At 46.7% G+C, this 23,978-nt stretch overlaps 1 protein-coding gene across 5 annotated transcripts in view; it reads left to right on the top strand.

Annotated features, from left to right (window-relative positions):
- The window catches only part of slit1a (slit homolog 1a (Drosophila)), a 94,264-nt gene that overhangs the window by 45,917 nt on the left and 24,369 nt on the right, over positions 1-23,978 (top strand). For all 5 annotated transcript variants that reach the window (XM_030441778.1, XM_030441776.1, XM_030441775.1 and 2 more), the window contains exons 5-13: positions 6,653-6,724; positions 7,631-7,702; positions 8,922-8,993; positions 9,769-9,932; positions 13,855-14,002; positions 19,261-19,332; positions 22,505-22,576; positions 22,669-22,740; positions 22,974-23,117. In XM_030441778.1, coding sequence (XP_030297638.1) covers positions 6,653-6,724; positions 7,631-7,702; positions 8,922-8,993; positions 9,769-9,932; positions 13,855-14,002; positions 19,261-19,332; positions 22,505-22,576; positions 22,669-22,740; positions 22,974-23,117 — 888 coding nt within the window. The remainder of the gene's footprint in view (positions 1-6,652; positions 6,725-7,630; positions 7,703-8,921; positions 8,994-9,768; positions 9,933-13,854; positions 14,003-19,260; positions 19,333-22,504; positions 22,577-22,668; positions 22,741-22,973; positions 23,118-23,978) is intronic.

Raw genomic sequence — 23,978 nt, 5'->3', positions numbered from 1 at the left:
TCTTAATGAGTAAGTAATCAGACACATTCCCCCTCCGTCTTTCTGTCCTTCTCTCCCGCTTTAAATGGACAAATAAAATTAAGAGCACTTGGCAGGGACAAACATTTTCTTATCATGCAATCGGGTAAAGAAATCAAGAAAACAAACAGTCCATTTTAGACACACACACCCCCCAAAATAAATGAGCCTACACTGGCACATGCACAGGCACCTCTTTTCAAGATCTAATCAGTCACAAACTCAGTTGTTAAGTTTTTACAGGATGTGGTTATTCTGTATTTTAAGACGGGGATAGCAATGTTTTTCTTAGCTAAACTGTATATAGATCCCTAAATGTGAGATGGGCTGAATAGACGGAGTGATGAAATAGGGCTGAGAGGAAAGCAAAACTCCAGCCACGTCCACACCACTGTGGATAAGGTGTCATTTACATGTTAAGAGATTTCCATCCAGCACTCTCTGGCCATTTTCTTTGCTTTTTGAAATGTGAGACCGCTATAAAGCCATATAACAATTTCCTCTAGTGAGCGGTTGTTTGCCACATTTGCCGGATCAAATGACAGTCGTTTTTCTTTCCCACTCCACTCCTCAGGGTACTGTTCTGTGAACTTCAGACTGACACTCATTCATTTTATTGCGTGTTTTGAGAAACTATTATTTAAAAAAACAACAGCCTCAGCATGTCTTAAAACAGCGAGAAGAAAACCGCAGAGCTAACGGCTTTAAATCCCCTTTCATACTGAACAAAAATACTAACACAACGTAACAAGCCGGTCACATTTTCTAGCTGGTTAGGTTGTTTTTTTATTTTTTAAAAACACGCTAAGTTTGGTGTGAAAATGATATCATTTAAGCAGAAAAGGTACAAAAAAAGTAGTCAAAGTGAACGGCTGGTTTGAACGGGGTCACTGAAGGAGAGTCTGTGGTGAGGCGTACACACTTCCACATAAATCCTTAAATGGCTGTGTGTGTGTTTCACCTCAATGAAACCTTTAAAACCGAGACATCAAAACATCAGCTCATCCCCTCTGATTTATGATCAGCCACCGTCAACCAACTGTGCAGGGGAGGTTATGAAATCTTTAGGGTATGAAAGAGACAATTGTTTGTTTTCTCATGTAGGCATGTGTGCACATGTGTCCATGCGCATGTTTTCATTTGTGCATTTAAAAGCTGTGCATCACTTTCCCACAGAGAAGCACAAGGTGGAGCCTGGAGCCCTGGAGGGGTTTCCACCGGAGAAAGGCTGCTGCAGCATCCTGAGAAACTCATTTCACTGTCAGAACTAAAGATTCAAATAAAGATTCAAAGTGTGATTATCATAAGCATGAAAAAAAGCTATGCTAATCTCTTAACGCCGCTGTTTTTAATTGGCGGGATTAGCATCTGATCAGCTACGCGGCCACAGTAGGTATTTGTGTCACGCAGAAGAGAGCTGTGTACAGTATTAATGCAGTGTGCTGAGATCCAGATCAGAGGTTAATGATGTGAATCAGACAGGAACCAGACATTACCTTCAACGTGCGGCTAATCTCCAGACCAGGCGCCTTGAGCTATGTCTGATAACATGGCTAATTATTCCAGATACACACTCGGCAGGGATTCTTGCAAATAGGCGTATCAGTAGTCGAGTTTAATGTCGGAGCGCTGTACACTGACTAAACGATACCATTGTTTGAGGTCTCGTACGAGTGAAAACTTTAAACAAAAAAAAAAGTCCCGACCACAGCGTGTTAGTGGCTACGGCTCATACGGTGAGGACACACCTGAAAACATGTGTGCTGCCTCATCATTAGGGCCACAATGGGAATGAACTGCGAGCAACGTCACCTAAAGAGAGCCAGGCTACGTTAATGAACTAACTGCCCACTCGGAGGCATGTAGTGCATTAAGGTAAATCTATACCAGGTCTGTTTCAGCACGCTCACTCTCACTCACTCGGGCATCGGTTCACACACCTGTAATGAAAAAGGACTGGCGGGCATGCTGCGTGCAGGAAATAAGGAAAAGTTGCTGGTCTGACATCATTACAGCAGTCTGCGAGATGCCTGGGGGCCTGGAGCGGGGCCGGAGGCCGCTGCCATGCCGCGGGATAGTCGTCATAGCGCGGTAATGAGTGCATGGAAGGAGTCTGGGCAGCGGAGAGTGCGGCGTGGCTCTGGCGGCTTCCACGAATCCTTTTACCCTGAACAGAGCTGAGCAAGTGGAGCAAAGTCTGGGAGTTATGACCTGTGCCCTTGCTTCTGCTCGCTGCTCCTGCAATACTCACGGACGGAATTCAAGTTCCATGAATCACCGAACAGTTCATGTTCAAGCAAAATGTATCATCTCATTTTGGTAAAACGAGACCCTACATAGGTCTAATTAAGTACATTTTCAAGCTTTCTGGCTTTGTAAGGCCTACCTGTTGCTGTCTGTTATAATTTTTTGTTGTAGTGAAACTGACAGGTCTTAATTTAAACTACTCAAAGTCTCAAAAAGCAGCTGTGTTCTCTGTTGTGTTGATACAACAGAGGAGATGCTCCGGCTGCAGTGTTCAGTCCAGTTTGTCTCAACTTTAACAGTATAGGAAACCAAAATACAAGAAATATTTGGGATGGATTATTGTGAACCGGCCAAAAGACATTACAACCATCACTCCTACAGGAGACACAAAGTCAAGTAGAGGAAGGGACTCTGAACTTAAACACATACTGTATATATTCTTGGAAGTCCTCCCAGTCAAAAAATAAACTCTAACCACATAGATTCATGTAATTATAACTAGAGATAAAGGCACATATAGCCATGAGGTTCACCAAGAGGATTTCAGAAAGTGTAAATTGGTGTAAATTATGGAGAAACAAAGGACAAAGAGAAAGGAAGCAGTTTTTGGGGTTTTTTTTTCTGTAATTTCTGCTCATGCCAGTTTGCCTGTTAACTATGTTTGGGCTTCCTCTCAAGTGATGCACTGCGGTGGTAGCTATCTGCCGGAGGGCCGTAACATCAGATTTACTGTCATGACTAAGCAATGGAGACCATGGTGGCCAATATCCCTCTCTGTGGTGACTGTTCTCACATAATCATGTCTGTTTTTGAAGGGATCGGTGCTTCCCTGAAAATCTGCTTCCAAACTAATCAGAAATGTCAAACATCTCGGAGCCAACACACAGCCGGGGCCGAGCTTAGAAAATACCAGCGAGGGGCAACCACAGACTATGTAAAATACAGCATGGTCTCCCACAGAAATGTCCTGTTTGCCGTTTTGAGAATGTGTAAATACAGAAATTTAGCGTTGCTAAATTTAATATCGCCCTGGCTCCCGTAGGAGTCGAACCCGTCGATAAATCCTTAAAGGACACAGAAGACTGCGGACTCCAAACCGTGACCGCTGTGATTATTCTGTTATATGTGACAGAGGAGAGAACAAACCAGGCAGAGGGAGAAATGCAATATAAGTAAATGAGAGAAAGGCAGACTTTCTGGCACGATAGATAGCATCACTTAGGGTTGTCATGGGGCCTTTTTTTTTTTTTTTTTTTTCGCGCTCACATTGTCCCAGAACAGACCTACAGTCACAGAAGCGACCTCCCACGACCTCAGCATCTAATCCAATCAAACAGCTCCATAAATGGGAGCATATAGATCACTCCAGCCAATCGTGTTATAGCGTGCTAATGGGATTATGGGGGGTTTTAGTGTGCGGATTCCACCCCGGAGCTTTCATTTTTACTACTTACACACTTACGCATTGTATTCATATTGTCAGAGCCGTCCTGCCCCGTCTCGCATTCCAGCCTCTCGTGCCTGTCTCCGTCTCTCCGTCTCTCCGTCTGTCGTCCTCTCCTCACACCTACTGCACTGGAGCCTCTGGCGCTCAAACAATGCCGTCCTCGCATAGCAATCTGTTATCATTTCTTATTGTTACCCGGGAGCGAACACACACGTACAGACACACGCAGAAAAGACATACTGCACCTCTTCCATTTGTCCGCAGGGAAAAGTACTAAGAATGTGGAGTACTGTGTGTGTGTGTGTGTGTGTGTGTGTGTGTTTATTGTGGGAAGGTGAGGAGAAGGTGAGAGGACTAATTAGTTATCAGATAGAGTGCATGGCCAGGTAGACCAAAAGCATTCCTCTCGCATTGGAGCCGCCTTGATAAGAGGCACCAATATAGCCCGGGTGCCAGACTGACTCAGCTTTCAACTCTGCACTCTGGGCTGTTTTGCCAAGAGAACAACAAACGAGCTGGAGGGAGCTGAACAACTATTCTGGCTCCCGTGCTCGCTTGGTGAGGAGACGGGAGGCGCGGTTTGATGTTTGGGATATGATCCTGCAAAATGTGGCAGGCTGACAGGACAGATAGATCGCTGTTGTTTAATTGCCTAAATTGCCTGCTAACTGTGTGGCACCGGATATCTCGGTGAGAGCAGATGTTATGCAGATTTGATGAGGAAATAAAAACCCCCGGAAAAAAAAAAAAAAACCTCAGATGATAAAATTAGAAAGTGCCATTAGACGGAATATTTATGTTCTCTTTGAACACAAGCCAGCGATGTGTGTGTGTTTTTTTTTTTTGTTTTTTTGCACATCTGTACACGCAGGTCCCATTTTTGTCAGCGAGAATAACAACCTGATAACAACAGGCGTCGACTGTGCTGTTGAAATGTGACGCAGATAATTGGACTGCTTATCTGTTTATGTAAGGAATGTAAGTGCTCGTTTTATGGTCATGTCACGTTAAAGGAGACCTATTACGCTTTTTTTCTTTTCTTTCTCTAGTGTGTTATGCATGTTCTTGTGCACGTGGAAGGGCTTGAAAGCTAAAAGGGCCAAAGTCCGCACCAACAGGAGCTCCTCTCTCCCACATAAAACACTGCTCCTGGAACGCAACGTCAGTAGTTCCGCCTTTAATTCCGTGACTTTGTGACATCACACCTCGTCACAGAGTCACACGTTTGCGTGAATTATGCCTAGAGACTAGTTTAGAATAGGAATTGGTTCAGTTCAGTTGCTCTGTTGTTCAGACAAGAGGGGGAAGCACTGGACAGTAGGAGAACACTGATGTTTTTTTTTTATGAGCGTTGAGATTATGAGATTTTATGACGTAAACCTGTTCTAGTAGTAACCCAAAATAAGATATTGAACCTGAAAATGAGTGTAATATGTCTCACACCTATCCTCTAATGGGGTGAGAGAGTAAAGTTGAGACAAGAACCAACAAGTTACAGCCGACTGCCAAATTACAGCTCTATAGGCCCGCGCGTTAGAGTCCCGTGAGCTACTGAACCAATGCATGTTCAAGCAGAAGGGATCATTATGTTTTGTTGAGAGTTCAACGCTCGCCTCGGATTTTGATGTGTTCAAACAACAATAAAGCAAACAAGCAAATTCCATTTTTAATTGTGGTGTACTTGCAGTTGCCTGCGGAGCGCTGTTTTAATTTCTATCGGCACCATGAAGGCACAACCGCCCATTCATTAGATCGATTGCACAACACAACCGCTGTGGTGTGTTTTTTGCTCCCCGCGTTTGTGTCTCGGCTGAAACAATGTGTGCGCAATGTTCATTCTGAGGGGGAAGTTCTGGAGAGGTCTGACCCGATGGGGACACTGTGAGCCTGATCTCATTTTATTACCCCATGGGGTTTTCATAAGTGTGGATACTTGTTGTGTGCTTCATGGGAATGCGTGCTGTGGCGTGCATCGTGATTAAATAAGCAGAAGTCATCAAAGAGTGCAGTTGTGTGAGTAGTTTTATAGATTGTGGTGGCTTCATCTTTTCTATGGGCGACCATAAGTACTCTGTTTACGTCTGTCCGAGCTATGGGAGCCCTTCTTGCGTGTGTGTGTGTTTCAAGACAGGAGCCTCTCTGGCAGCGCCCTATAGTTTCCCTGTGTGTGTGTGTGTGTTTGTGTGTGTGTGTGTGTGTGTGTGTGGACGAGGGGCAGAGTCTTTCAGAATGAGGTTAGCTCACCATTTAAACGTCAGACAAAAGACTCTGCTAATTAAAACTATGGCTACTTGTGTTTCACTCACTCACCCTCCCTCCCTCCTTCCCTCTCTCACCCCGCTTACTTTCCACACACATGCACATTTCAAAGGCCTAATTTGTACCCACCGCTAAACGCTGGACACACACACACACAGCCCAATACTAAAAGATAATTTCCTTTGTGCCGCAGCGCCTTAATGAATCCACCCGACTGGATCAGCGAGGACCCCTCATTGGTCGCTGCCCCGCTGCCCGTTTGTTCGGGCTGGCAGCGAGGTTGGCACTTCACACCAGAGCGTGGTCAAGGCACAGAGAACAAATTATAGCATGAGTGAACAGTGGATAATACAGCCACTATAAAATAACCACTGCATTGTGAGTGGAGCTCTCCATCTAGTACCACACCTCAGGGTTTTGGCAGGGAGAAAACAGCCGCCCTCAGCTTTCTGTTCTGCTCCGATGAGTGTGGTAAAAGACCGAGCGACACTGAATAGGCTGCGAAATTCTGCTGGTTGAAAAGCATGCTTTGAACACTGGAAATCCAACGTTAACACAGGAAATTGTCGTTAATATTGCTTCCAGAAAAGGGTATGTTTTAAAGCCAAAGCCAAACCAAACCAGGCCATCCTCAAGGAAAACTTAATGTGCGTAACTCACCCCTGCTTATTGTCTCCGCAGAGATCTGAGCGAGAACTTCATCCAGTCCATCCCCAGGAAAGCCTTCAGAGGAGCTACAGACATCAAAAACCTGTGAGTACCTCACACTTTGCAGTAAGGGTGGTTGATTAAAGCTGCTGTAAGCCTTATCCTCATTTTTCCTGACAGGACCGCCTCTTTATGGAGTTTTCTGTCCTGATAAAGTTCCCGGAGCTCATGATGGTGTCTTTCAGCGTGTTTTTCTTTTTACAGTCAAAAGATATTTAGTGTATTATCATAGAAATAAGAGCTGTGCAATTAATCACGATCTTATCAAAATCACAATATGGCCAAGTGCAATATCCAAATCAAGAGTCAGCATTTATTGATAAAGGTAAAATATGTGTAGAACATCGCTATAATTAACTGATGCAGTCCTGCAGAGATGGCGTGGCCTACAAATCTTGTTTTGCAGATGTAAGAAAACTTGTTTGTTTCGGTGAAAAGGAAAATTCTCATGGAAATATGATATTTCCCACTGATCACAGTCTAAATGTCTGAAATCGGTGATTATAAGTCAAGGAAAGCTGCGTCGAATCACATTTAAAGCTACTTTAACTGAACAACAGAAGACTGTAGAGCTTAAGCATTTTTGTGCAAAACTGGTGCGTGTGCATGTCCAGTGGGTTCTCCACCACCGCTGAGTAGACGAGCCCACACACAAGCGCCTCCCCAAAGACGGCTTGTAGCGACTGTGATTTACATCTTAACCAGATAAGATGCACGTTCACACACGGACACAAGATTCATGAGGTGCATCGATGCAGATAAACAATCACTAAAGTCCCTTCTTGCCGCTCTTGGGGTAACATGAGCTGAGATGACTAAAGTAGTATCGATTTTCCATAGTCCATCAGTGTACTGCTTACTGTATCGATGGTTACAACTACTCCGCAGGGAGACGGAGGGATTGTGTCTTGTGTAACAAAACCTCTCCTCTCTCTCCTGTGTGCTCTGCAGGCAGCTGGATAAAAACCACATCGGCTGCATCGAGGATGGAGCCTTCAGAGCTCTGAGAGGCTTGGAAGTGCTGTAAGTATCTGAAGTGTTGCCGTCCGTCCAGCCCCGCCCTGACTCGCTGCATTAAAGCACTTAGTTAAATTAAGATATTGTTTTTTTTTCCCCTGCTAATAACCATAACTAATACACACATAGCACAGACCTTTAATTAGTGCGGCCTCGGTTATTATGCCAAAATACCCCCAGTGGGCCTCATGAGGGGGCCTGCATCACGGAGACCGAGCTCCATTAACTCATTGTTCCACACAGTTGACAGCAGCGTTCCCCTCCATCACATTAACAACCCCCCCCCCCACCACTACCTTCACAACCACTCCTCCACCCCCGTCTCCACCCTTATCCAGTCTGACGAGGCAGCTCCAACCATCTCGATCAAAAATCCCACTCGAGTGAGCGCTCCCCACCCCGGACGCATTGGTGACCGCCTTATTCAGTTTCTTTTCTGAAACGTTCAATTAATCATCCCTTGTCAAAAATCATAATCACAGGCCTCCGTCAGAGCTCTCCACCTGAAACAATGTAGACTAACAGTGCGGGCCGGCCGGGGGACAAAGGCACTTTGACAGCCTTGTTATTTTTATGGTGAAAGACTGTGTTGTGCGTGTGTGTGTGTGTGTGTGTGTTCGTGGGGTATTTTCAGGGGGTGGGGAGACACAAAAAAGAAGCCATTAAAGGCTGCTTTCATGGCGTGGATGGATTGCAGATGTAGTGATAGGGTTGTCATAATGGCGTAAGAGGGGACGGGGCGGGGTTGTTGTGATGGGGTCTGTATGTATAGGTTTTATGGGGGAGGAGGACAGGTCGTGTTAAAGGGGGGGAGCAGGTTGAAATATGGTAAAGAGCTATTAGGCTGATTGAAATGACCTGATTCTCTCGCCGCAGCTGATGCCCAGGGTTCGAGGGAAGCGCGTGCGAGTGTGTGCGTGTCTACAAGTTGAGGGCACCCATGATCATGCTGTTACGTGTGTATATTTGCATGCACGACTGTACACTTGTGTGGGAGGTGCGAGGGCTTCCCATCTGTGTGGAATGAGGTGTTATATTCCCAGCGGGATGCCACAAAGAGAGGCAGAGAGAGAACTGAGAGAGCGAGGAGGGGGGGGGGGGGGGATTTAAAAAGACGGAACGGAAGAGGACAACGGCAACTCTTTTTGAACTATTTATTTTTAAAGATGGCTCTTCCCGCCTACGCTGACGATGTGACTTTGTTCGCTCTTTTTCTTTTCCGCAGAACGCTGAACAACAACAACATCAGCAGCATCCCCGTCTCCAGCTTCAACCACATGCCCAAACTACGAACCTTGTAAGTCCCACCTATCCCACAACACTCTCTTTCCCCCCTCTGGAAGTATTCTTTGATATTTACGACTAGATTCCACATGCACAGTAGAGAAAAGCGCTGAAGTGATCTCAATGGGATGTCATTCCAGGCAGTGTTGGGAGGCAGCCATAGCCACAGAGCACCACAGAAGGGGTCTGAAGCGATGCCAGGGGCCATTATCCCCTCCATCTAAAGCACACACAACAACAACTGGCCCAGATAGACGCAAATAGCCCCAGAGGCCTATTGTGTATTGTGCATTGTACGTGATTACTAAATCTGAAATTATGTACAAATTAAAACAATTATGCCTGCTGGAACTCTCGGAGCCGTGACTCCTCGCGGCCACACTTGGGCTTCCTCGCTCCCAGTGGGGTTTCATTATATAGCTTTTCTGGTTGTGTGTGCACTACGTGTCTGTGCACATGGGTTCACAAGTTAGCATACGTGCTCCAGAGGTCCACCGCACCACAGCGCAGAGTTATTCTGGACAGGCACAGCATTCCAGGAATGCCGTGTTTGGAGTATTGGGTTTAGAAGAGCCCTCTTTAGTGTTGCTCCCTTTTAGAATGTGCCATTTACAATCATCCACGCAGCGTATCATTTAGTGCGTTTCGCCACAGTGATTGGATGTGATGAGTTCCGGGAAAAAAATAGACACTTTTAGCGCTATTTGCGTCTTCAGCTGCTGGTGTTTAGAGGATCTTTGAAGGCATCCATGTTGATTTCTTTTCTCTCTCTCTTTTTTTTTTAACAGCCGTCTCCACTCCAACAATCTCAACTGTGACTGTCACCTGGCCTGGTTGGCCCAGTGGCTCAGACAGAGGCCCACGATTGGTTTGTTCACGCAGTGTACTTCCCCTACCGAGCTCAGAGGACTCAATGTGGCGGAGGTGCAGAAACACGAGTTCAGCTGCTCAGGTAAGACTAAAATTTAGAAGACAGACACCACGAGAACCTTTCATACTCGCTGTTTATCAGTCGTGTTCGGTGGCTTGTTTCAAAAAGGGTTGGAGTGGCAGCATTTTTGTTCCACATCGTACGCTTTGATCAAATCACTCATGCCAAAAAAAACTCCCCGTCCTTGCAGCGAGATAGCCTCCCTCCTCTCCCATTGTGTTTTCGTGTCAGCGTATTCACCTGGCAGCCACCTGACAGCTCGTCTGCCCCCGGGCAACCCCACGGCTCTCCTCTGGCCCCTTTCATGTGTCTCCAGCTTTCATGAGCTGGTAGCGGTGCCAGGAAAATGCCATGACACGTATTGAAAACACACAGCCAGAGCAAAGGCTGCCCCCACTGACTGCAGGACGACGAGACGGAGGAGCCCTCCTCTCAGTCGTCGGGGACAAGGATTGTTGTCGCTGGGATAAGAACTTTCTCCCTGGCTATGTGTGTGAGAGAAAGCATGTGCATGTGGGCGTGGCATGGCGTGCATTGGGGTTATCATATCAGGACAATGGAAAAACAGCATGAGAAACCTCCGCTCCCCACAAGGCCATCTCGCTCTCAACACCAGCTGCGAGGGGTGTTTGCGTCTATGTTTTGCGTGTGTTTGTGTGCGTGTGTGTGTGTGTGTGTGTGTTGCTCTCTCTCCATGGGTTGTGACTTTTACGCAGCCATACGGCGTGACAGCACAGATCATTAACTATTCATTACCCAGGGAAAGAGACTCAAAGCGTGGGAGTGTAACAATCCCAGTTACGAAAGAAAGGGGAGCAAGGGGGTGTCAGAGAAACTTTGGGGTCTGGAAGGATGCAGCTACAGGAAGTTGTGATTCCATCATGTGTTTCATCATGTGAGAATTTTTAACAGGGCGTATCTTGAAGAAATTTCCGGTATATTGACACTGATTGGTCCTCCTAGAGTCTCAGTAGCGAATAATCATTCACACTTTTTCGGGCAAAACAAACAACAGGATGAAAACAGAATCTGTTGCGATGTTCTTCTGCCTCCCTGTGCACAAATACACAGTCGTGCATTCGCGCAAACATGTGCGCGCGCGCACACACACACACACTCACACAAACACGTACTCCCTGTTTCCTCTTGAGTGGATGAGTGACCAGAAGTTGAACTCCCAGTGAAGGACTCATTAGGGACTGCTTCGCTGGCACACACACACACACATACACATACATATACTTCTTTTTAGTGTTCTCGATGTTCGGCGCTATGTTTGTGCTCAGTCTGTGCTGTGACCAGGCCAGGCCACCTGCGGGGGATTTTGGGGCGGGGTGGCGCTGTGTTAGAGAGAGAAAAAAGAGAGAGGCATGATGTTGTTGTGCGAGGCAGGAGAAGGAAAGCGGGGTAAAGCGGTAAGGTTATTAGTCGGCGCGGCGCTCTCAGTCAGCATCGTGACTCACCAACCGTCACTCCCAGTTTTCGGCTGGAAAGCATCTCGATATTGTAAATTTTTTGTCAGTAATGAGCGGAGTAGCACATTTACTGCTTCACTTCGAGGAATAATATCACATTTTTTCCAAGCAGTCCTAAAGCTAGGGCTCATTATTTTCTTTTTTTAAAGACCAATGATTTTTTTTTTTTACTTCGTATCTATACAAAAAATCCCAGTAAAAAAACAACATTTGCAGAGCAAACACTTTTACTTTACTTTTTACTTCTAATCACCTACTCAGGTGCATGACCAGCAGCTCAGTTCTGTTTTCTATCCATTTCCCTCTTCACTTCTCTGTGACCGGATGCAGGTCATCTAAATGAATCATTATCCTTAGTTTGTCTGAATGGCCTCCACAAAACATTTAGACCTGAACCCTCTTTGCTCCCCTTGATCACTTACGGGAGATGTAACTAAAGGTTAGAAGCTGCTTCTGCCAATTTTAAGGTTATATGACAGAAAATTAATGACCATTGTACTGAAATACTGCTCCCAAGGAATACAAAATGAAGTAATAATATTATGCTTGAATGAGAAAAGGACTAATAAATCGCTCGAAGGGTGGAATAAAATATGACTCCTACAGTGGAGAACAGGGAAGAAGTGAGTGTATAAAGAGTGAAAACAGGTTGAATCCAACTGTTGTCCTGAAGGGGAATTTGAGGCAAGAGACGAATGGGACGAAGCCAGCGATAACATTTTGAAAACGATGAGAGAAATGAGGTGGAGTGAGGTTGAATGTAAGGACTCGGGAGCAAATGGACGGGAGGTAATGGGTTGCGGTGACGGTCGTCGGCGGAGATGCGGGAGTGGAGAGGCTGAAAATGAGGACGCTAAAGAGGCGTGAGAGGGAGCAGAAAGAGCAGCTGGATGAGTGGAGAGAGACGGAGAGGTGAAAGCAAATAAAGCGAGGGGAAATGGAGTGGTAGAGACGGCAGACGGGGAGGAGATAATGGGGAAAGCAGCAGTGGGAAGAGCAGGGGACGAGCGTACATCAAACAGCTTCACCTCAAGTATACCTGTCAGAGAGCTGTCATTGTTAAGGCCGCTCCAGCTGTGCTCTGCACTCTCCCTGATCCCAGGCCTGTCAAATATGCCATGTTAGATCAGAAGGGAGTTCTTCTGTGGCCTACACCTGATCCCAGATCTGTCAAAGCTCTGCCATCCCACATCACACGGCCTCGCGTCACGTGGATTTGAGCGACTGGGGGAGTGTCGATTCACGCTCTTCGTGCTATTTGTTGTGTTGACATGATTACCAGATCTGGCAAAGCATCTCGGCCCCCTTCAGGTTATCGATCATGATTGGTCGGATACGTGAAGCCTGACCTTAAACGTTACGCGCTTGCTACATGGTCCCGGAGCTGGAGCCAGTCATTTCATGGTATAGCACAACGTTTTGGGAGTTTTTTAGAACTGTGCTGTCTCCGTCGCTGACTTTCACCATCACTCGCTCCGTCTCTCCTCTCCCTGAATCTCTACCACACACACCCCCCTCCCTCGCACACACCCAACTCCACTCTCCCTCGCCAACATTTTCCACACAGGCTGAGCGATGGATAGGAAGTTGATCAAATATTCATGGTTTGAAACTCGGATTAGTAATGCTGTGTAAATGAGGCCATTTAAAAGTCTGTTTTATTCATTTTAACTGGGTTAGGCTTGTACATCTAGTACACACAGACACACACACACACACACACACCAAACACGCTGTACCGGCAGTGCGAGCACCCGCTCTCCACCACATCTTTGACAGTGCCGCAGCTATTTGAACAGGTATCTAGAGACAGCGTGATGGGTTGTGTGCTCTGTATGCAAATTGAGAAAAAGTTGAAGTGTCTCTGAACAAATGGAAGTGAAGAGGTGGGGGGTGCAAAGCTGAATGTGCAGAATGGCATCAATTCCACCCAGAGAACGCAGACTCAGGAGGAAAATTTGCGGCAAGATCAATGGATGTTATTGGGAGGCCTTCAATCGGCGCTCCGGCTCTATTATTCATGTCTTTCTTCCCCTCTCAATGTACTGTGGCACTCCTTTGATAGATAACCTAGTTTCTTGCCCATTGATTCTCAAGGATGTACGCCTTTACGATGAAGTCAAGAGTAGGGTGTTTCATTCCCTCTTTTTTTCTCAATGTCAAAACATCCCTGGGAGCGCGTGTTCATTTGCATTCCAGTTTATGAAGCACAAAGGGGGTTGATGTCGTGAACAGCGGCGGATGAGTTTTGAGCTCAGCACGAGTGCGAGAGCTTCTCCATGTCAGCGCGCAAATCCTCCGGCAAACAATCTCTGGCCTGTAATCCTGCTCGGAGTCGTGCTGCTCTCGTCGCAAAAAGCCAACCAAATCCACCTGTGCTCGCACACCTGTAGGAGCTCTCTTTCTCATAATAGTTTCCTCCTGTTTCACCTCTCGTGTTTTTCTCCCTCTTCTTCTGTTCTCCTCAGGTCACCAGGAGTCGCCCGGTCTGCAGCCGTGCAGCATCGGCGGAGGCTCCTGCCCTGCCATGTGCACCTGCAGTAACAACATTGTGGACTGCAGAGGGAAAGGTCTCACTGCCATCCCAGCCAACCTGCCAGACACCATGGCCGAGATGTAAGCACCTTGTTTTTGTGTTTTTCCCTCTACAGGGAGTGTGGTGCTTGACTTCTTCAGCCACAGAACCAACATTCCTTAGTGTATTCACAAATGCTGCAATGCTATACAGTATGTGTCAATGTTTAAGTCGCACGACGTGGAGAAAATGGGTAATCCGTGATGAATTGCTTGAATACTTTCCATCATATGACAGCTTTAACTGTGAAGCAGCTGTTGGTACATTGTGAGCATGTGCATGAGCGAGGCTGCTCGATAAAATGTGTTTTTTGGTCAGTCGATCAGGATGGAACTATGAATTACAGCTCCAGCAAAGCAGAGGGCAAGGAGAAGCTACTGTATTTAGTTATTGTTTAAATTCAAATCATGTTAAAGCGGAAACAGACACGTTTTCAAACCTCCCTCCCCTCGAGTGTTTACCTGTGCTAAAACCGTTGCTGCAAAGACAACGCGGCTAACGCAAATTGCCTGGCGAGTGTCCAAAGTAAAAAATAATCGTAAGAATTCCAGTTTGAACTAGAAATCCTGATCTCTGTACTTTGAAAAGACAGAAGAGAACACCTGGTTTTATAACAAATGTGCAGGTATTGTACCTTACCTATCTAGAGATAGAGTGCCACTTTTGAACCGTCACAAGTCCTGCTGGTAAGAGGAAACACATCAGCGAGGGAACTGACTTTGACACAACACCTCAAAGTTCCCTCAAAACCCCAACACATACAGCTGGTGCCCATTTAATATATCTTCCTCTGCCCCTCAAACATCCTGAGTCCGCCACTGGTGATTTTCCACAGTTATTCTAGTTGAGTCACTGTTACCTGGAGATAGCGACCAGGGAATACAATGCCTCTTCCTGTTATGGTTGCGCAATCCCAGAGAACTTCCTTTGTCTCCTCCTCCTTCAAAATTCGTCCTTAGTTTTTTTGCGGGAATAGTCACAGTGAAAGTGAGATTTATAGGGAACAGTGTGAACCTAATTTGATCTCCCAAGACTATAATTGTCAGATTGGGACTGCAGATAACCTTAGCCATATATATATATTTTTTTCCCCAATCATTGTTTATTTAATGCTATCCATCACATCCACAGCTGGCTGTTGGACTGATTGTGGTCACATTTGGCAGACGACTGCTCGGATCTACAAAGTTTTGATTTTTCAGCGCGTTGAAACTGGAGCAGCAGACGTAGAGGACGGCCGTGCTGTTCTTGCTTTCTTTTCCCACCCTGCATTAACCGGCGGGGAGACGTCCATCCATTTTTGCTCCGCGCTGACAGACGCACACGCCGACTTCGAGCAGACTTCAGTCTGAGGCTGCATGCTCTTATCGGCTCAGATGGCTGTGAACCGCATGCGAGTGCTTTGCTAACATCCCTCCCTCGGTTTATCAGTCCTCCGACATCTGTCTGGGCATTAACTGTTTACGGCCCACATGCTATCAGCCCACTGTAATTCCCGGGAATGCGCGGCTAGACTTTTCAAGGTAGTGCTTTTACTCTCTTTATCAGCGGTTTAATGCCCCTGGCAAGAAGTCTGCATGACACGGTACGTCCACGCGGTGATTTATGCACGGTGAGGAAAAGGGAGGATGAAGGGAGAGAGCCAGCAGTCGCGTTGCATGTTCCTCCAAGGAGCATGTGTGTAGTCAGGAGGACACAGCAAGTTTCTAGGTCTCCTCCCCCCCATGGGGTCTGTTTATAAATACCCAGCTACCATGGAAGTCACAGATCCCATGTTCCCCAACAACCCTGACCCATTTCTAGTGCGGTGGTGTGCTCAATTTCCTAATTTGGACATGCAGTTCACACTTCTGTGCGCTCTTGTCTAATCGAATGACCACCCACAAAATACGGAGGTATTTCGGATCATTTTGACGTCTTCACGCATCCTTCGTATTGACTTTAAAGGCGAAAATAATTCAGCCTGAACCGTGCATTTTGCTGTGTTTTATGGCTTCGGTATGCCCTCCAGTTGTAATGTTCCACAAGTGGAGAACCTCTTAGAGACCGTTGTGATCTATGAGCCCAATAACCAGCGAGCAGCACTAATAGGAGGACGGGGAGACGGCTGAAAGATAGCTCCGCCGTGAACTGGTTTTTATGGACAGCAGATTCTCTCCGCACAGCTGATGAGTAAAGACATTTTAAAAGTCTCCCTGCCCTTCACATCTAATTGGTGCTTAACCGTGGCCTGCTAATAAACTCTACTATGTTCTGATTCATCTTTTACAAGACCAGGGTGAAACGCTGGCTTACATCATGCGCATTCCTCCCGTCCTGCCCTCCTGAGCCGCGCCGCACAGGCTATATTCCCACAACGCTCTTTCCTTCACTCGTTCTCCTCCTCTCTTGATTTTGTTTCCTCCTCCACACTTCTCTCTGTCTTCTCTCCCTCTTCCCCCGGCTCGCCAAATCACCACGGGCGGGTTTCGAGCAGGCAGATATACGGCGAAGGGATAAAAAAAAAAGAAAAAAAAAGAAAAAGCAAACGGGGGGATTCCGCTCAGTAATTTGGTGCAGCAGGTTTGATCTGTGCTTGAAGTTCATTATAAAATCAGTTTCAATTACAGCAAGGCGGGCTGCTGGGTATCAAGGCCAGCCTAATGCCTTGTTAATGAGGCACTCGGAAACTCACATACACACACAAACACACACATGCTGCTCTCATTATGTACAAATCGGAGACCTGCAACCTCCCCTGCCCTGCTCTCGGGCTAATGAATGCCAGTGTTGTGTTTATGGCTGTGGGGATGTGAGCTGGTTTCTGTACTCCTCTCTTGTGAGACCAGGCCCAGTTAGCCTAAACACCACCACAACAGATTATTATGCACCATAGTCTCTGTCTGCAATGACTGAACTCTGCCATAAAAATCCCCCCTCCTCCTCCTCCTCCTCCTCCTCCTCCTCCTACTTGCGCCTTTCATCCGCTGCTGCGGTCCTGCCATCCATTTCTGACTCACGCACACACTGGGTGAATACCCAAAGGCGTAATGTGTTTCCCCTTAATGAAAACCATGCTCAGACCCTAATGAAAAGGATGAAGAGCATTGATTGGGCCGACGCAAACACCATCTCGGAGACACACACCGAGGGACACACATACAAATGTTCAGCCTGATAAATTGGATGGGAACCATTGATCGTCCGTCCGAAGGCAACTCTTGAGAGATTGTTTCTTTTTCTTTTTTTTCGGCACTGATTGGACAGAGCGGCGCCTTTGTTGATTGGAGGGATTAAGTCGCTTGTGCACATATCGATCGGCGAGGAGCGACAACGCGAAGGCTAAGTAGTTGTCAGACGGTATTGTGCTGCTGTCGTCTGGCTCGGAGGGTTTGTTATATGCTGAGACTCGGGTAATATGTCGATACTATATGATTATCGCGATACGAGACTTTATATCATATTAGATTTTGGATATCGTTATCCTGATATGGCATAAGTGTTGTCCTTTTTCTGTTTCTAAATGTCCTGATAAGATAGATAACACATGATAAAGTGCCCTCTAGGGTGCCCGTACAGTGGGCAGAACATGGTAAAGTGCCCTTTAGGCATACAGCTGGTGCCCTGCCCCTCAAACATCCTGACTCCGCCACTGTTGTGCATCGCAAAACAGCTTACAAGTATGGCAATATTATTTTAAGGCCACATTGCCCTGCCCTAGCCGACACACACCGAGGTACCACAGCATATAGGCAGGCCCGAACACAACCGACACTGAAACACATGCAAACAGCGTGTACAGTGCCAGACTGGTTTGGACCAGTCAGACAGACTTGTTGATGATAGAAGGCGCTAAAGCCACTTGGCCCACCACACCGCCGCATGGTGAGGGCAGAGGAACCACAGCGCTGTCACTCTGCTGTAAATCCACAGACACACTGGGGCAGGCAGACGAAAACAGACAGGGAGAGCATGTCCGCCGCAGGAATCTGTGGTCTGGAATCACTGCTATCCTAAGAATGTCGATTGCGCGCCTATATCGCTCCATAAACGTCGGCCGCTCATTTGAAGGGGGAAAAGATGCTGGATTGAAAAATTTGGAAGCTCAAAACTGTTAAGTGTCTGTGGCTAATGTCTAACAAAACATTCGCCCCCCCCCCCCCTCCCCACCGTGAATAGACACAAACCGAGCGATGCAGGAGGCCCGGAGGCATGCAGTAAATTTGAAATGCCTCTAATAGAATAATTAAATCATGTGGAGACGATCCCGCGCCAACAAATCACAAACTCAAGAGGGTGATGGTTAAATCAATCAACAGTGTTCTGGTTGAAGGAGTTTTTGCAGCTTTTTAAAATATTTCTCATTTTCCTGCGGTGACAAATAGCATTTTAATCATCTTTAGATCCCGCTCGGAAGCCACTGGGCTACCACTCCCTCTCCCAGGCCCGTGCCTCCTGTCCTGCAGCCAGCTCCTCAGCATGGTAGGACAACCAGACAGGCCCACAGCTGGCTCCCTCCGGGCCCCGCTAAGCCTTGTTAAGGACAGTTTTAAAAGCTGTGAAGTGACCTGCAGATAAACAGCCCTCTGCCAGCTCCACAAGGGAATAGGTCTGGGACTGAGCTGGGTCCTAAGTAGCAGCCGGCCCCGAAACACACAGACATGCATGCCCACACTAATGGGGTTTAGTGATGTCTGTTTCCCTCGCGACCATCTGAGACTGATTAGACTCTGCGACTGTTCTAACTAAATGACTCAGCGCGTGTTTGTCCGTATAATCATTTCGTTCTTTTGACAGTGTTTTATGGTGAGATTTTTCTTGTCAGCGGCTCTTTAGGCTCACAGGGGGGGAAAAAAAGCAAAATGAGAGAAGAAGTAATATTTCACCGAAGGTTTCGGCGGACACTTTGCAGACGCCCAGAGGATGAAGACAAATTTCACAGGAACAAGTGAGATCATTATTGATTTCAGGATCTCATACGAGAGCATGAGCGCTGGACGCTGTGAATGTTACACCGAGAAGAAATATTACTTTTAGTCCGAGGCCTTAACACCCTCCCACAAAGTGAGACGGAGCCTTTTCCCCTCCAGCACTTTAGCGTTCAGACTGTTTATTGGTTCTGAGAGTGTTATGACTCCAACATGCCTGGACCTATTACAGCTGGGGAACAGATCTCCGCTAATATAATCAGGCCAATCACCAAGGGTCAAAGGTAACAGGAGGATTACTCAGCTCTGTTGTCATGGAGAAGCCTATTGTTTGGTTAACTGATGCTATCGCCTCACCTCTTTTCTTTTCTCCTCTCCTCTTTTTTCTCCAGACGTCTGGAGCAGAATGGGATTAAGTCTGTTCCTCCCGGAGCCTTCTCTCCATACAAGAAGCTGCGTAGGATGTAAGTACAGCAGTACACTCACCTCAGGGCTAAATAATACAGACAAGAACAAGAAGTCGAGGGCTGGAAAAAGAAGCGACAATTGGCACTTTTCCACTCCTAAGGAGCATGAAGTATTTATTTTGTCTGCGCCTGAAGAACATATTCTTGTTCTCAGGCTCGGGGTGGCATGGAAAGCAAAGCACTCAGATGCTACATGAGCATAATAACAGTTCTCGTCTTTCATTGCCGCACACTGGTATTCCCCTGGCTAGTGCCGTGTCCAGTTTGTGTTGTGCCTGCGTCTGCAAACTGCGGCCGGGACGATGATGAGGCGACGGAGAGTGTGCTGGAATGAGGGCTGAGGCTTCGCTCTCTCTGGGAGTGAACGGTGACAGGCTGGTAGTTGAGACTGAGCGGTTTTTCACCCGTTGAACCAGCTGTACGGTCAGCCAGCCAGCACACAACCGGTCGGCCAAAACCATAACTCCAACACCACCGGGCCTGACCGACATAGCAGCAGCAGAAGGGAGACTGAGAAAAACGGAAGGTCAGGGAGTTTCTCTGCCCTTCTCGAAGGATTCCTCACCGCCTCATCGTCCAACACAAGCGACAGTTTGAAGTTCACACGAGGTGAAACAGAGCAGGCTGAAGCAGCTGTTGGCTCATTGTTACTCCAGGGAAATCTGAAGGGAAATTAATATTTATTTGTACAAAAATAAATAGAAAAAATGTTTGGGTTTTTGGAAAGTGTGAACCATGTGGAAAGGAAACCCTTAAAGTTTTAAACATTGTGAGAAAAAAGGAGTCATCACTTTTTATCGGATGCGATACAAACTTTTGTGGTTTTCATAGAATATGCAGAAATCAGAATGGCATCAACAAACTGTCCTCTAATTATTAATTGTCCTCCTTTTTTAATACATTTTTCCACGAAACAACTTTCAGAAGACACGTTCACTGTTTCCTTTTTTTTAAACTGAAAACACCGACGGCATCCTAGATTACAACGGTGAGTACAATAAAGTTAACCCAGTTCAAATTAGCTTCACCGTGAGACGCAACCGTGGACAACACAAAACACTCCGGTGAAGACAAGAAAAGACACAAAAGAAACAAAAGTGCCTTGAGTATACTAGTTCCATCTGAATCTAATCATTCTTTATTCTTCTTGCCAGTACACATGCTATTAGACATTCCCTTTATTAAGGCCAGAAAATAGCCCCCGGACTTGTTGGGAAATACCTTTTCTCCCCATTCTCCTAGATTCTCTCACGCTGGACTTACAAGAGAGTCAGATGTATTCTTACAAAATGAAATGCAAAATGTGTTTGTGTCGCTCTATGTGCAAAAAAAAGGGAATCATGTAGACTTAGCCGGGTTAGAGGTGAAACATTAAATAATTGTTGTCCTGTCAAATTTGTGCTTAAAACAAACAGGGGGAAGTATATCACCAGAATAACTGCTAACTGCTGCTAGCTATAGCGACCATTGGCGAGTTAGCTCAGTTTGCCGTGCAGCTCACAGTCCAGACTGGGAGCTGGGAGCACCCGGGGAGTGTTTTTTTATATCTACAAACCAGATTTCATAGCAGGTGAACACCTTTAACATGTGCAAACATTAACGACCTGTAACAGACTCCAGTTAACAGAACCTGCATTGAGCAGCTGCTGTCTCATTTTTAGCAGCCTGGACCCAAAGCTCACGGGGAATTCAGAATTATCTAATTGGGAACCTTGAAGAGTCAATCAAGCATGACAGTATTTCAAATGTAGCTAAGTGAAACTCCAATAAAAACGTCTGTGCTTAACCCTCATCGCGACACAGTTTTAGAGTCTGTCGCAGAACATACATAACCCAGATTTAATGGCAGTGAGAATGTGTTGCTCCCCTCCATCTGGTCTTCCAAACTGACGTGACCTGCTACTGTTGCTGCTGCCGGTCCTGCATTTAGCAACAACAATGCACGGCCGCATGTCTGTGCCGACCCTCGGTGCCTCTGTTGATTCAGCTGGCTGCATGCCCTTACTGGCCCGACCCGGCCCGTCCTGTGTCCAACTGTCTTGGTGCACACTGTGCGTAGACAGCATCGGAACATCATGATGAATATGGTTCCTCTCCCGGGTCAGACTCAGCAGATGTTCACATGTATGTTTTATATTTAGGGGTAGTGGTTTTTCTGGCCTACTAAGAATGGAAAATATGTGATATTAAGGCAGTGTTGGGTAAGTTAAAGTTATATATAGGCTTTTTTGCGTGTTTGTCTGTTTATTTGTGGCATGGGGTTAGGGTTAGCGCAGGTATGTGTGCAATGCCTCTCCTAACCCTGAGTGTCCTCCTCTCCCAGTAAATGCCAACCGCACACATTCTCTTTCACCTTGTCCCAGTTTGGATGACCTACACATGAACCACTCCTTAAGACAGGGATGCTGGCGGCGGCGCTTCACACACCGACACATGCACAAACGCACCAGTGTCTGAGTTTACAGACGCACGCCAGTGCACACGTTGGCTCCTTCGCCGCATTTTCGTTTCCAGGAAACCTCGGTCCTTTGCAGGAAGACAAATGGGTACTTATTTAACTGTTACCCCCAAATGAGAAAATATCCCTCTTCTTCACCACATGATGATTTTCCTTCAAAGGTATCCAGTCGACTGGAGCTCAGTGCACATACTCCATTAAGTCTCTCTCTCCATCTGTCTTTCTCTCGTTCTGTCCCACTGTTCCTCATTTACGGCTGCGTTCGCTCGCACAGACGCATAAACACATACACACACGGGCTTAGTGGTTATCCTGTGGGGAGAGGCCTGCGGATCCTATTAACAACGGCTATATTCAGAGGCAGTCTACTGTATTCCGCTTTGGATCTCAGCCCTGCACCCCATTTTTACTCACACACACACGCACACACGCACACTCACCATAACACAACACGGGTCCGTTTGAAAGGCCACAAATAATACAAGTAAATGTTTTGATTGGCTGAGAAAGTCCAGCCCTCTCCTCCATTTCATCAACTCCCTTCGAACATGGGAGAGATTTGGAACTCATCCCCGTCCAGCTCACACTGCATTCGGTGCAGCGCCTCTGCGACACCCAAGTGGCAGTGGGGTCAAAACACATGGGAGGGACTTTTCCCCCCAAAAATCAACTTCTCTTCGACTAATCGTCTGGCTCTCTTCTTCACGGCAGAGACCTGAGCAACAACCAGATTTCAGAGATCGCTCCTGATGCCTTCCAGGGGCTGCGCTCCCTCAACTCCCTGTAAGTGGCTCCCGCGCCAAGATCGTGCATAAATATCCACTCGGTTGTCATTTCCCGTGTCTTAAGAAAGTCTGTGTTGTGATCTCCCCCAGCGTGCTGTATGGAAATAAGATCACCGACCTGCCCAAGGGGGTGTTTGACGGCCTCTACGCCCTGCAACTGCTGTAAGAGGGAACACACACTCACTCTGCTGATACACTGCAGACATATACTGAATGCCAGGCATCCTTTACTCCCACTCAGTGAAGGAGTCATAACCTTCAAATAAACTTTGTACCTGTGCATAGCTTTCTCGATGGAATGCATAATGAATGAATGTATAAAGAAACTTTGACAAGCTGCTTCCCTCCCTGGATACCTTCCTCGTCTCCCCCCCCTGCCTCACCCCTTCTCCCAGGTTGCTGAATGCCAATAAGATTCACTGCGTTCGTGCCAACGCCTTCCAGGACCTGCAGAATCTTTCGCTGCTATCGCTCTACGACAACAAGATCCAAACCCTCGCCAAGGGCACCTTCACTTCACTACGAGCGATACAGACCCTGTGAGTCGAACACGCACACACGTACACACACACACACAGACCTGCTGCTGTACGCGCTCTGACACATACTGAGCCGTCACCATAAAACATGAGCCAACACAGGAGTTGTTTACTCGCAGGTCTGTGTAATAACACAGGAATGGGATCATGAGGGAGAGAGGAGGGTAAATCTATCATCTCCACAAATATACGGACACACACGCACATGCACACGCACACACACACGCACACACACCACACCCACTCCCTCCACCGTTACCCGCATACCATCGGTTCTTTCGAAATGAAGGCCTCGTTTTCTTTCTTTTCCAATAAACAAGGAAAACCACACGCTGTTCTCAGCACAGACCCCACACTATGGCGCCCACCATGTGGGGAAACACACTGCACAACACATGCACATACGAGACATACAAGACACCTGTTGAGGGTGATGGATAGCGCTGCCTCTTGGCTCACCACACACACAGAGGGCACGAGGTTTAAGGACCCTCGGTCTAAAACAAGCTTCTTGTTTTGCAAGCATTTTGAAGATGTGGTAAAAATACAAGTAGAGCATTCCCCCAGTCTGACGACATAATTCAGATGGCAGCACACGCTCTTTAAACTGAATTCAGGCTGGGTGATATGGTTCAGTCCAATATGCCAACATCGATAAGCATATTTTGTTACATATATACACGTATAGTTAGAATATTTTTGAAATGTTCACTCGATTTTATGGTTATTGTGAATGCTAGTTTGCATTCTACTGAGAGTTATTTTCTAATATTTTGTCAATCCTCATTTATAGGCCAGATATTAGAAACATCTGTCTACGAGCACAATGAAATTTGCCAGCAGCACAAACATGTGCCTACA

The sequence above is a fragment of the Sparus aurata genome, chromosome 15 (genome assembly GCF_900880675.1).
Source record: "Sparus aurata chromosome 15, fSpaAur1.1, whole genome shotgun sequence".
In the NCBI taxonomy this organism is placed as follows: domain Eukaryota; kingdom Metazoa; phylum Chordata; class Actinopteri; order Spariformes; family Sparidae; genus Sparus; species Sparus aurata.
The sequence above is the reverse complement of the archived record's forward strand: the minus strand, read 5'-3'. Positions and strand labels throughout refer to the sequence as shown.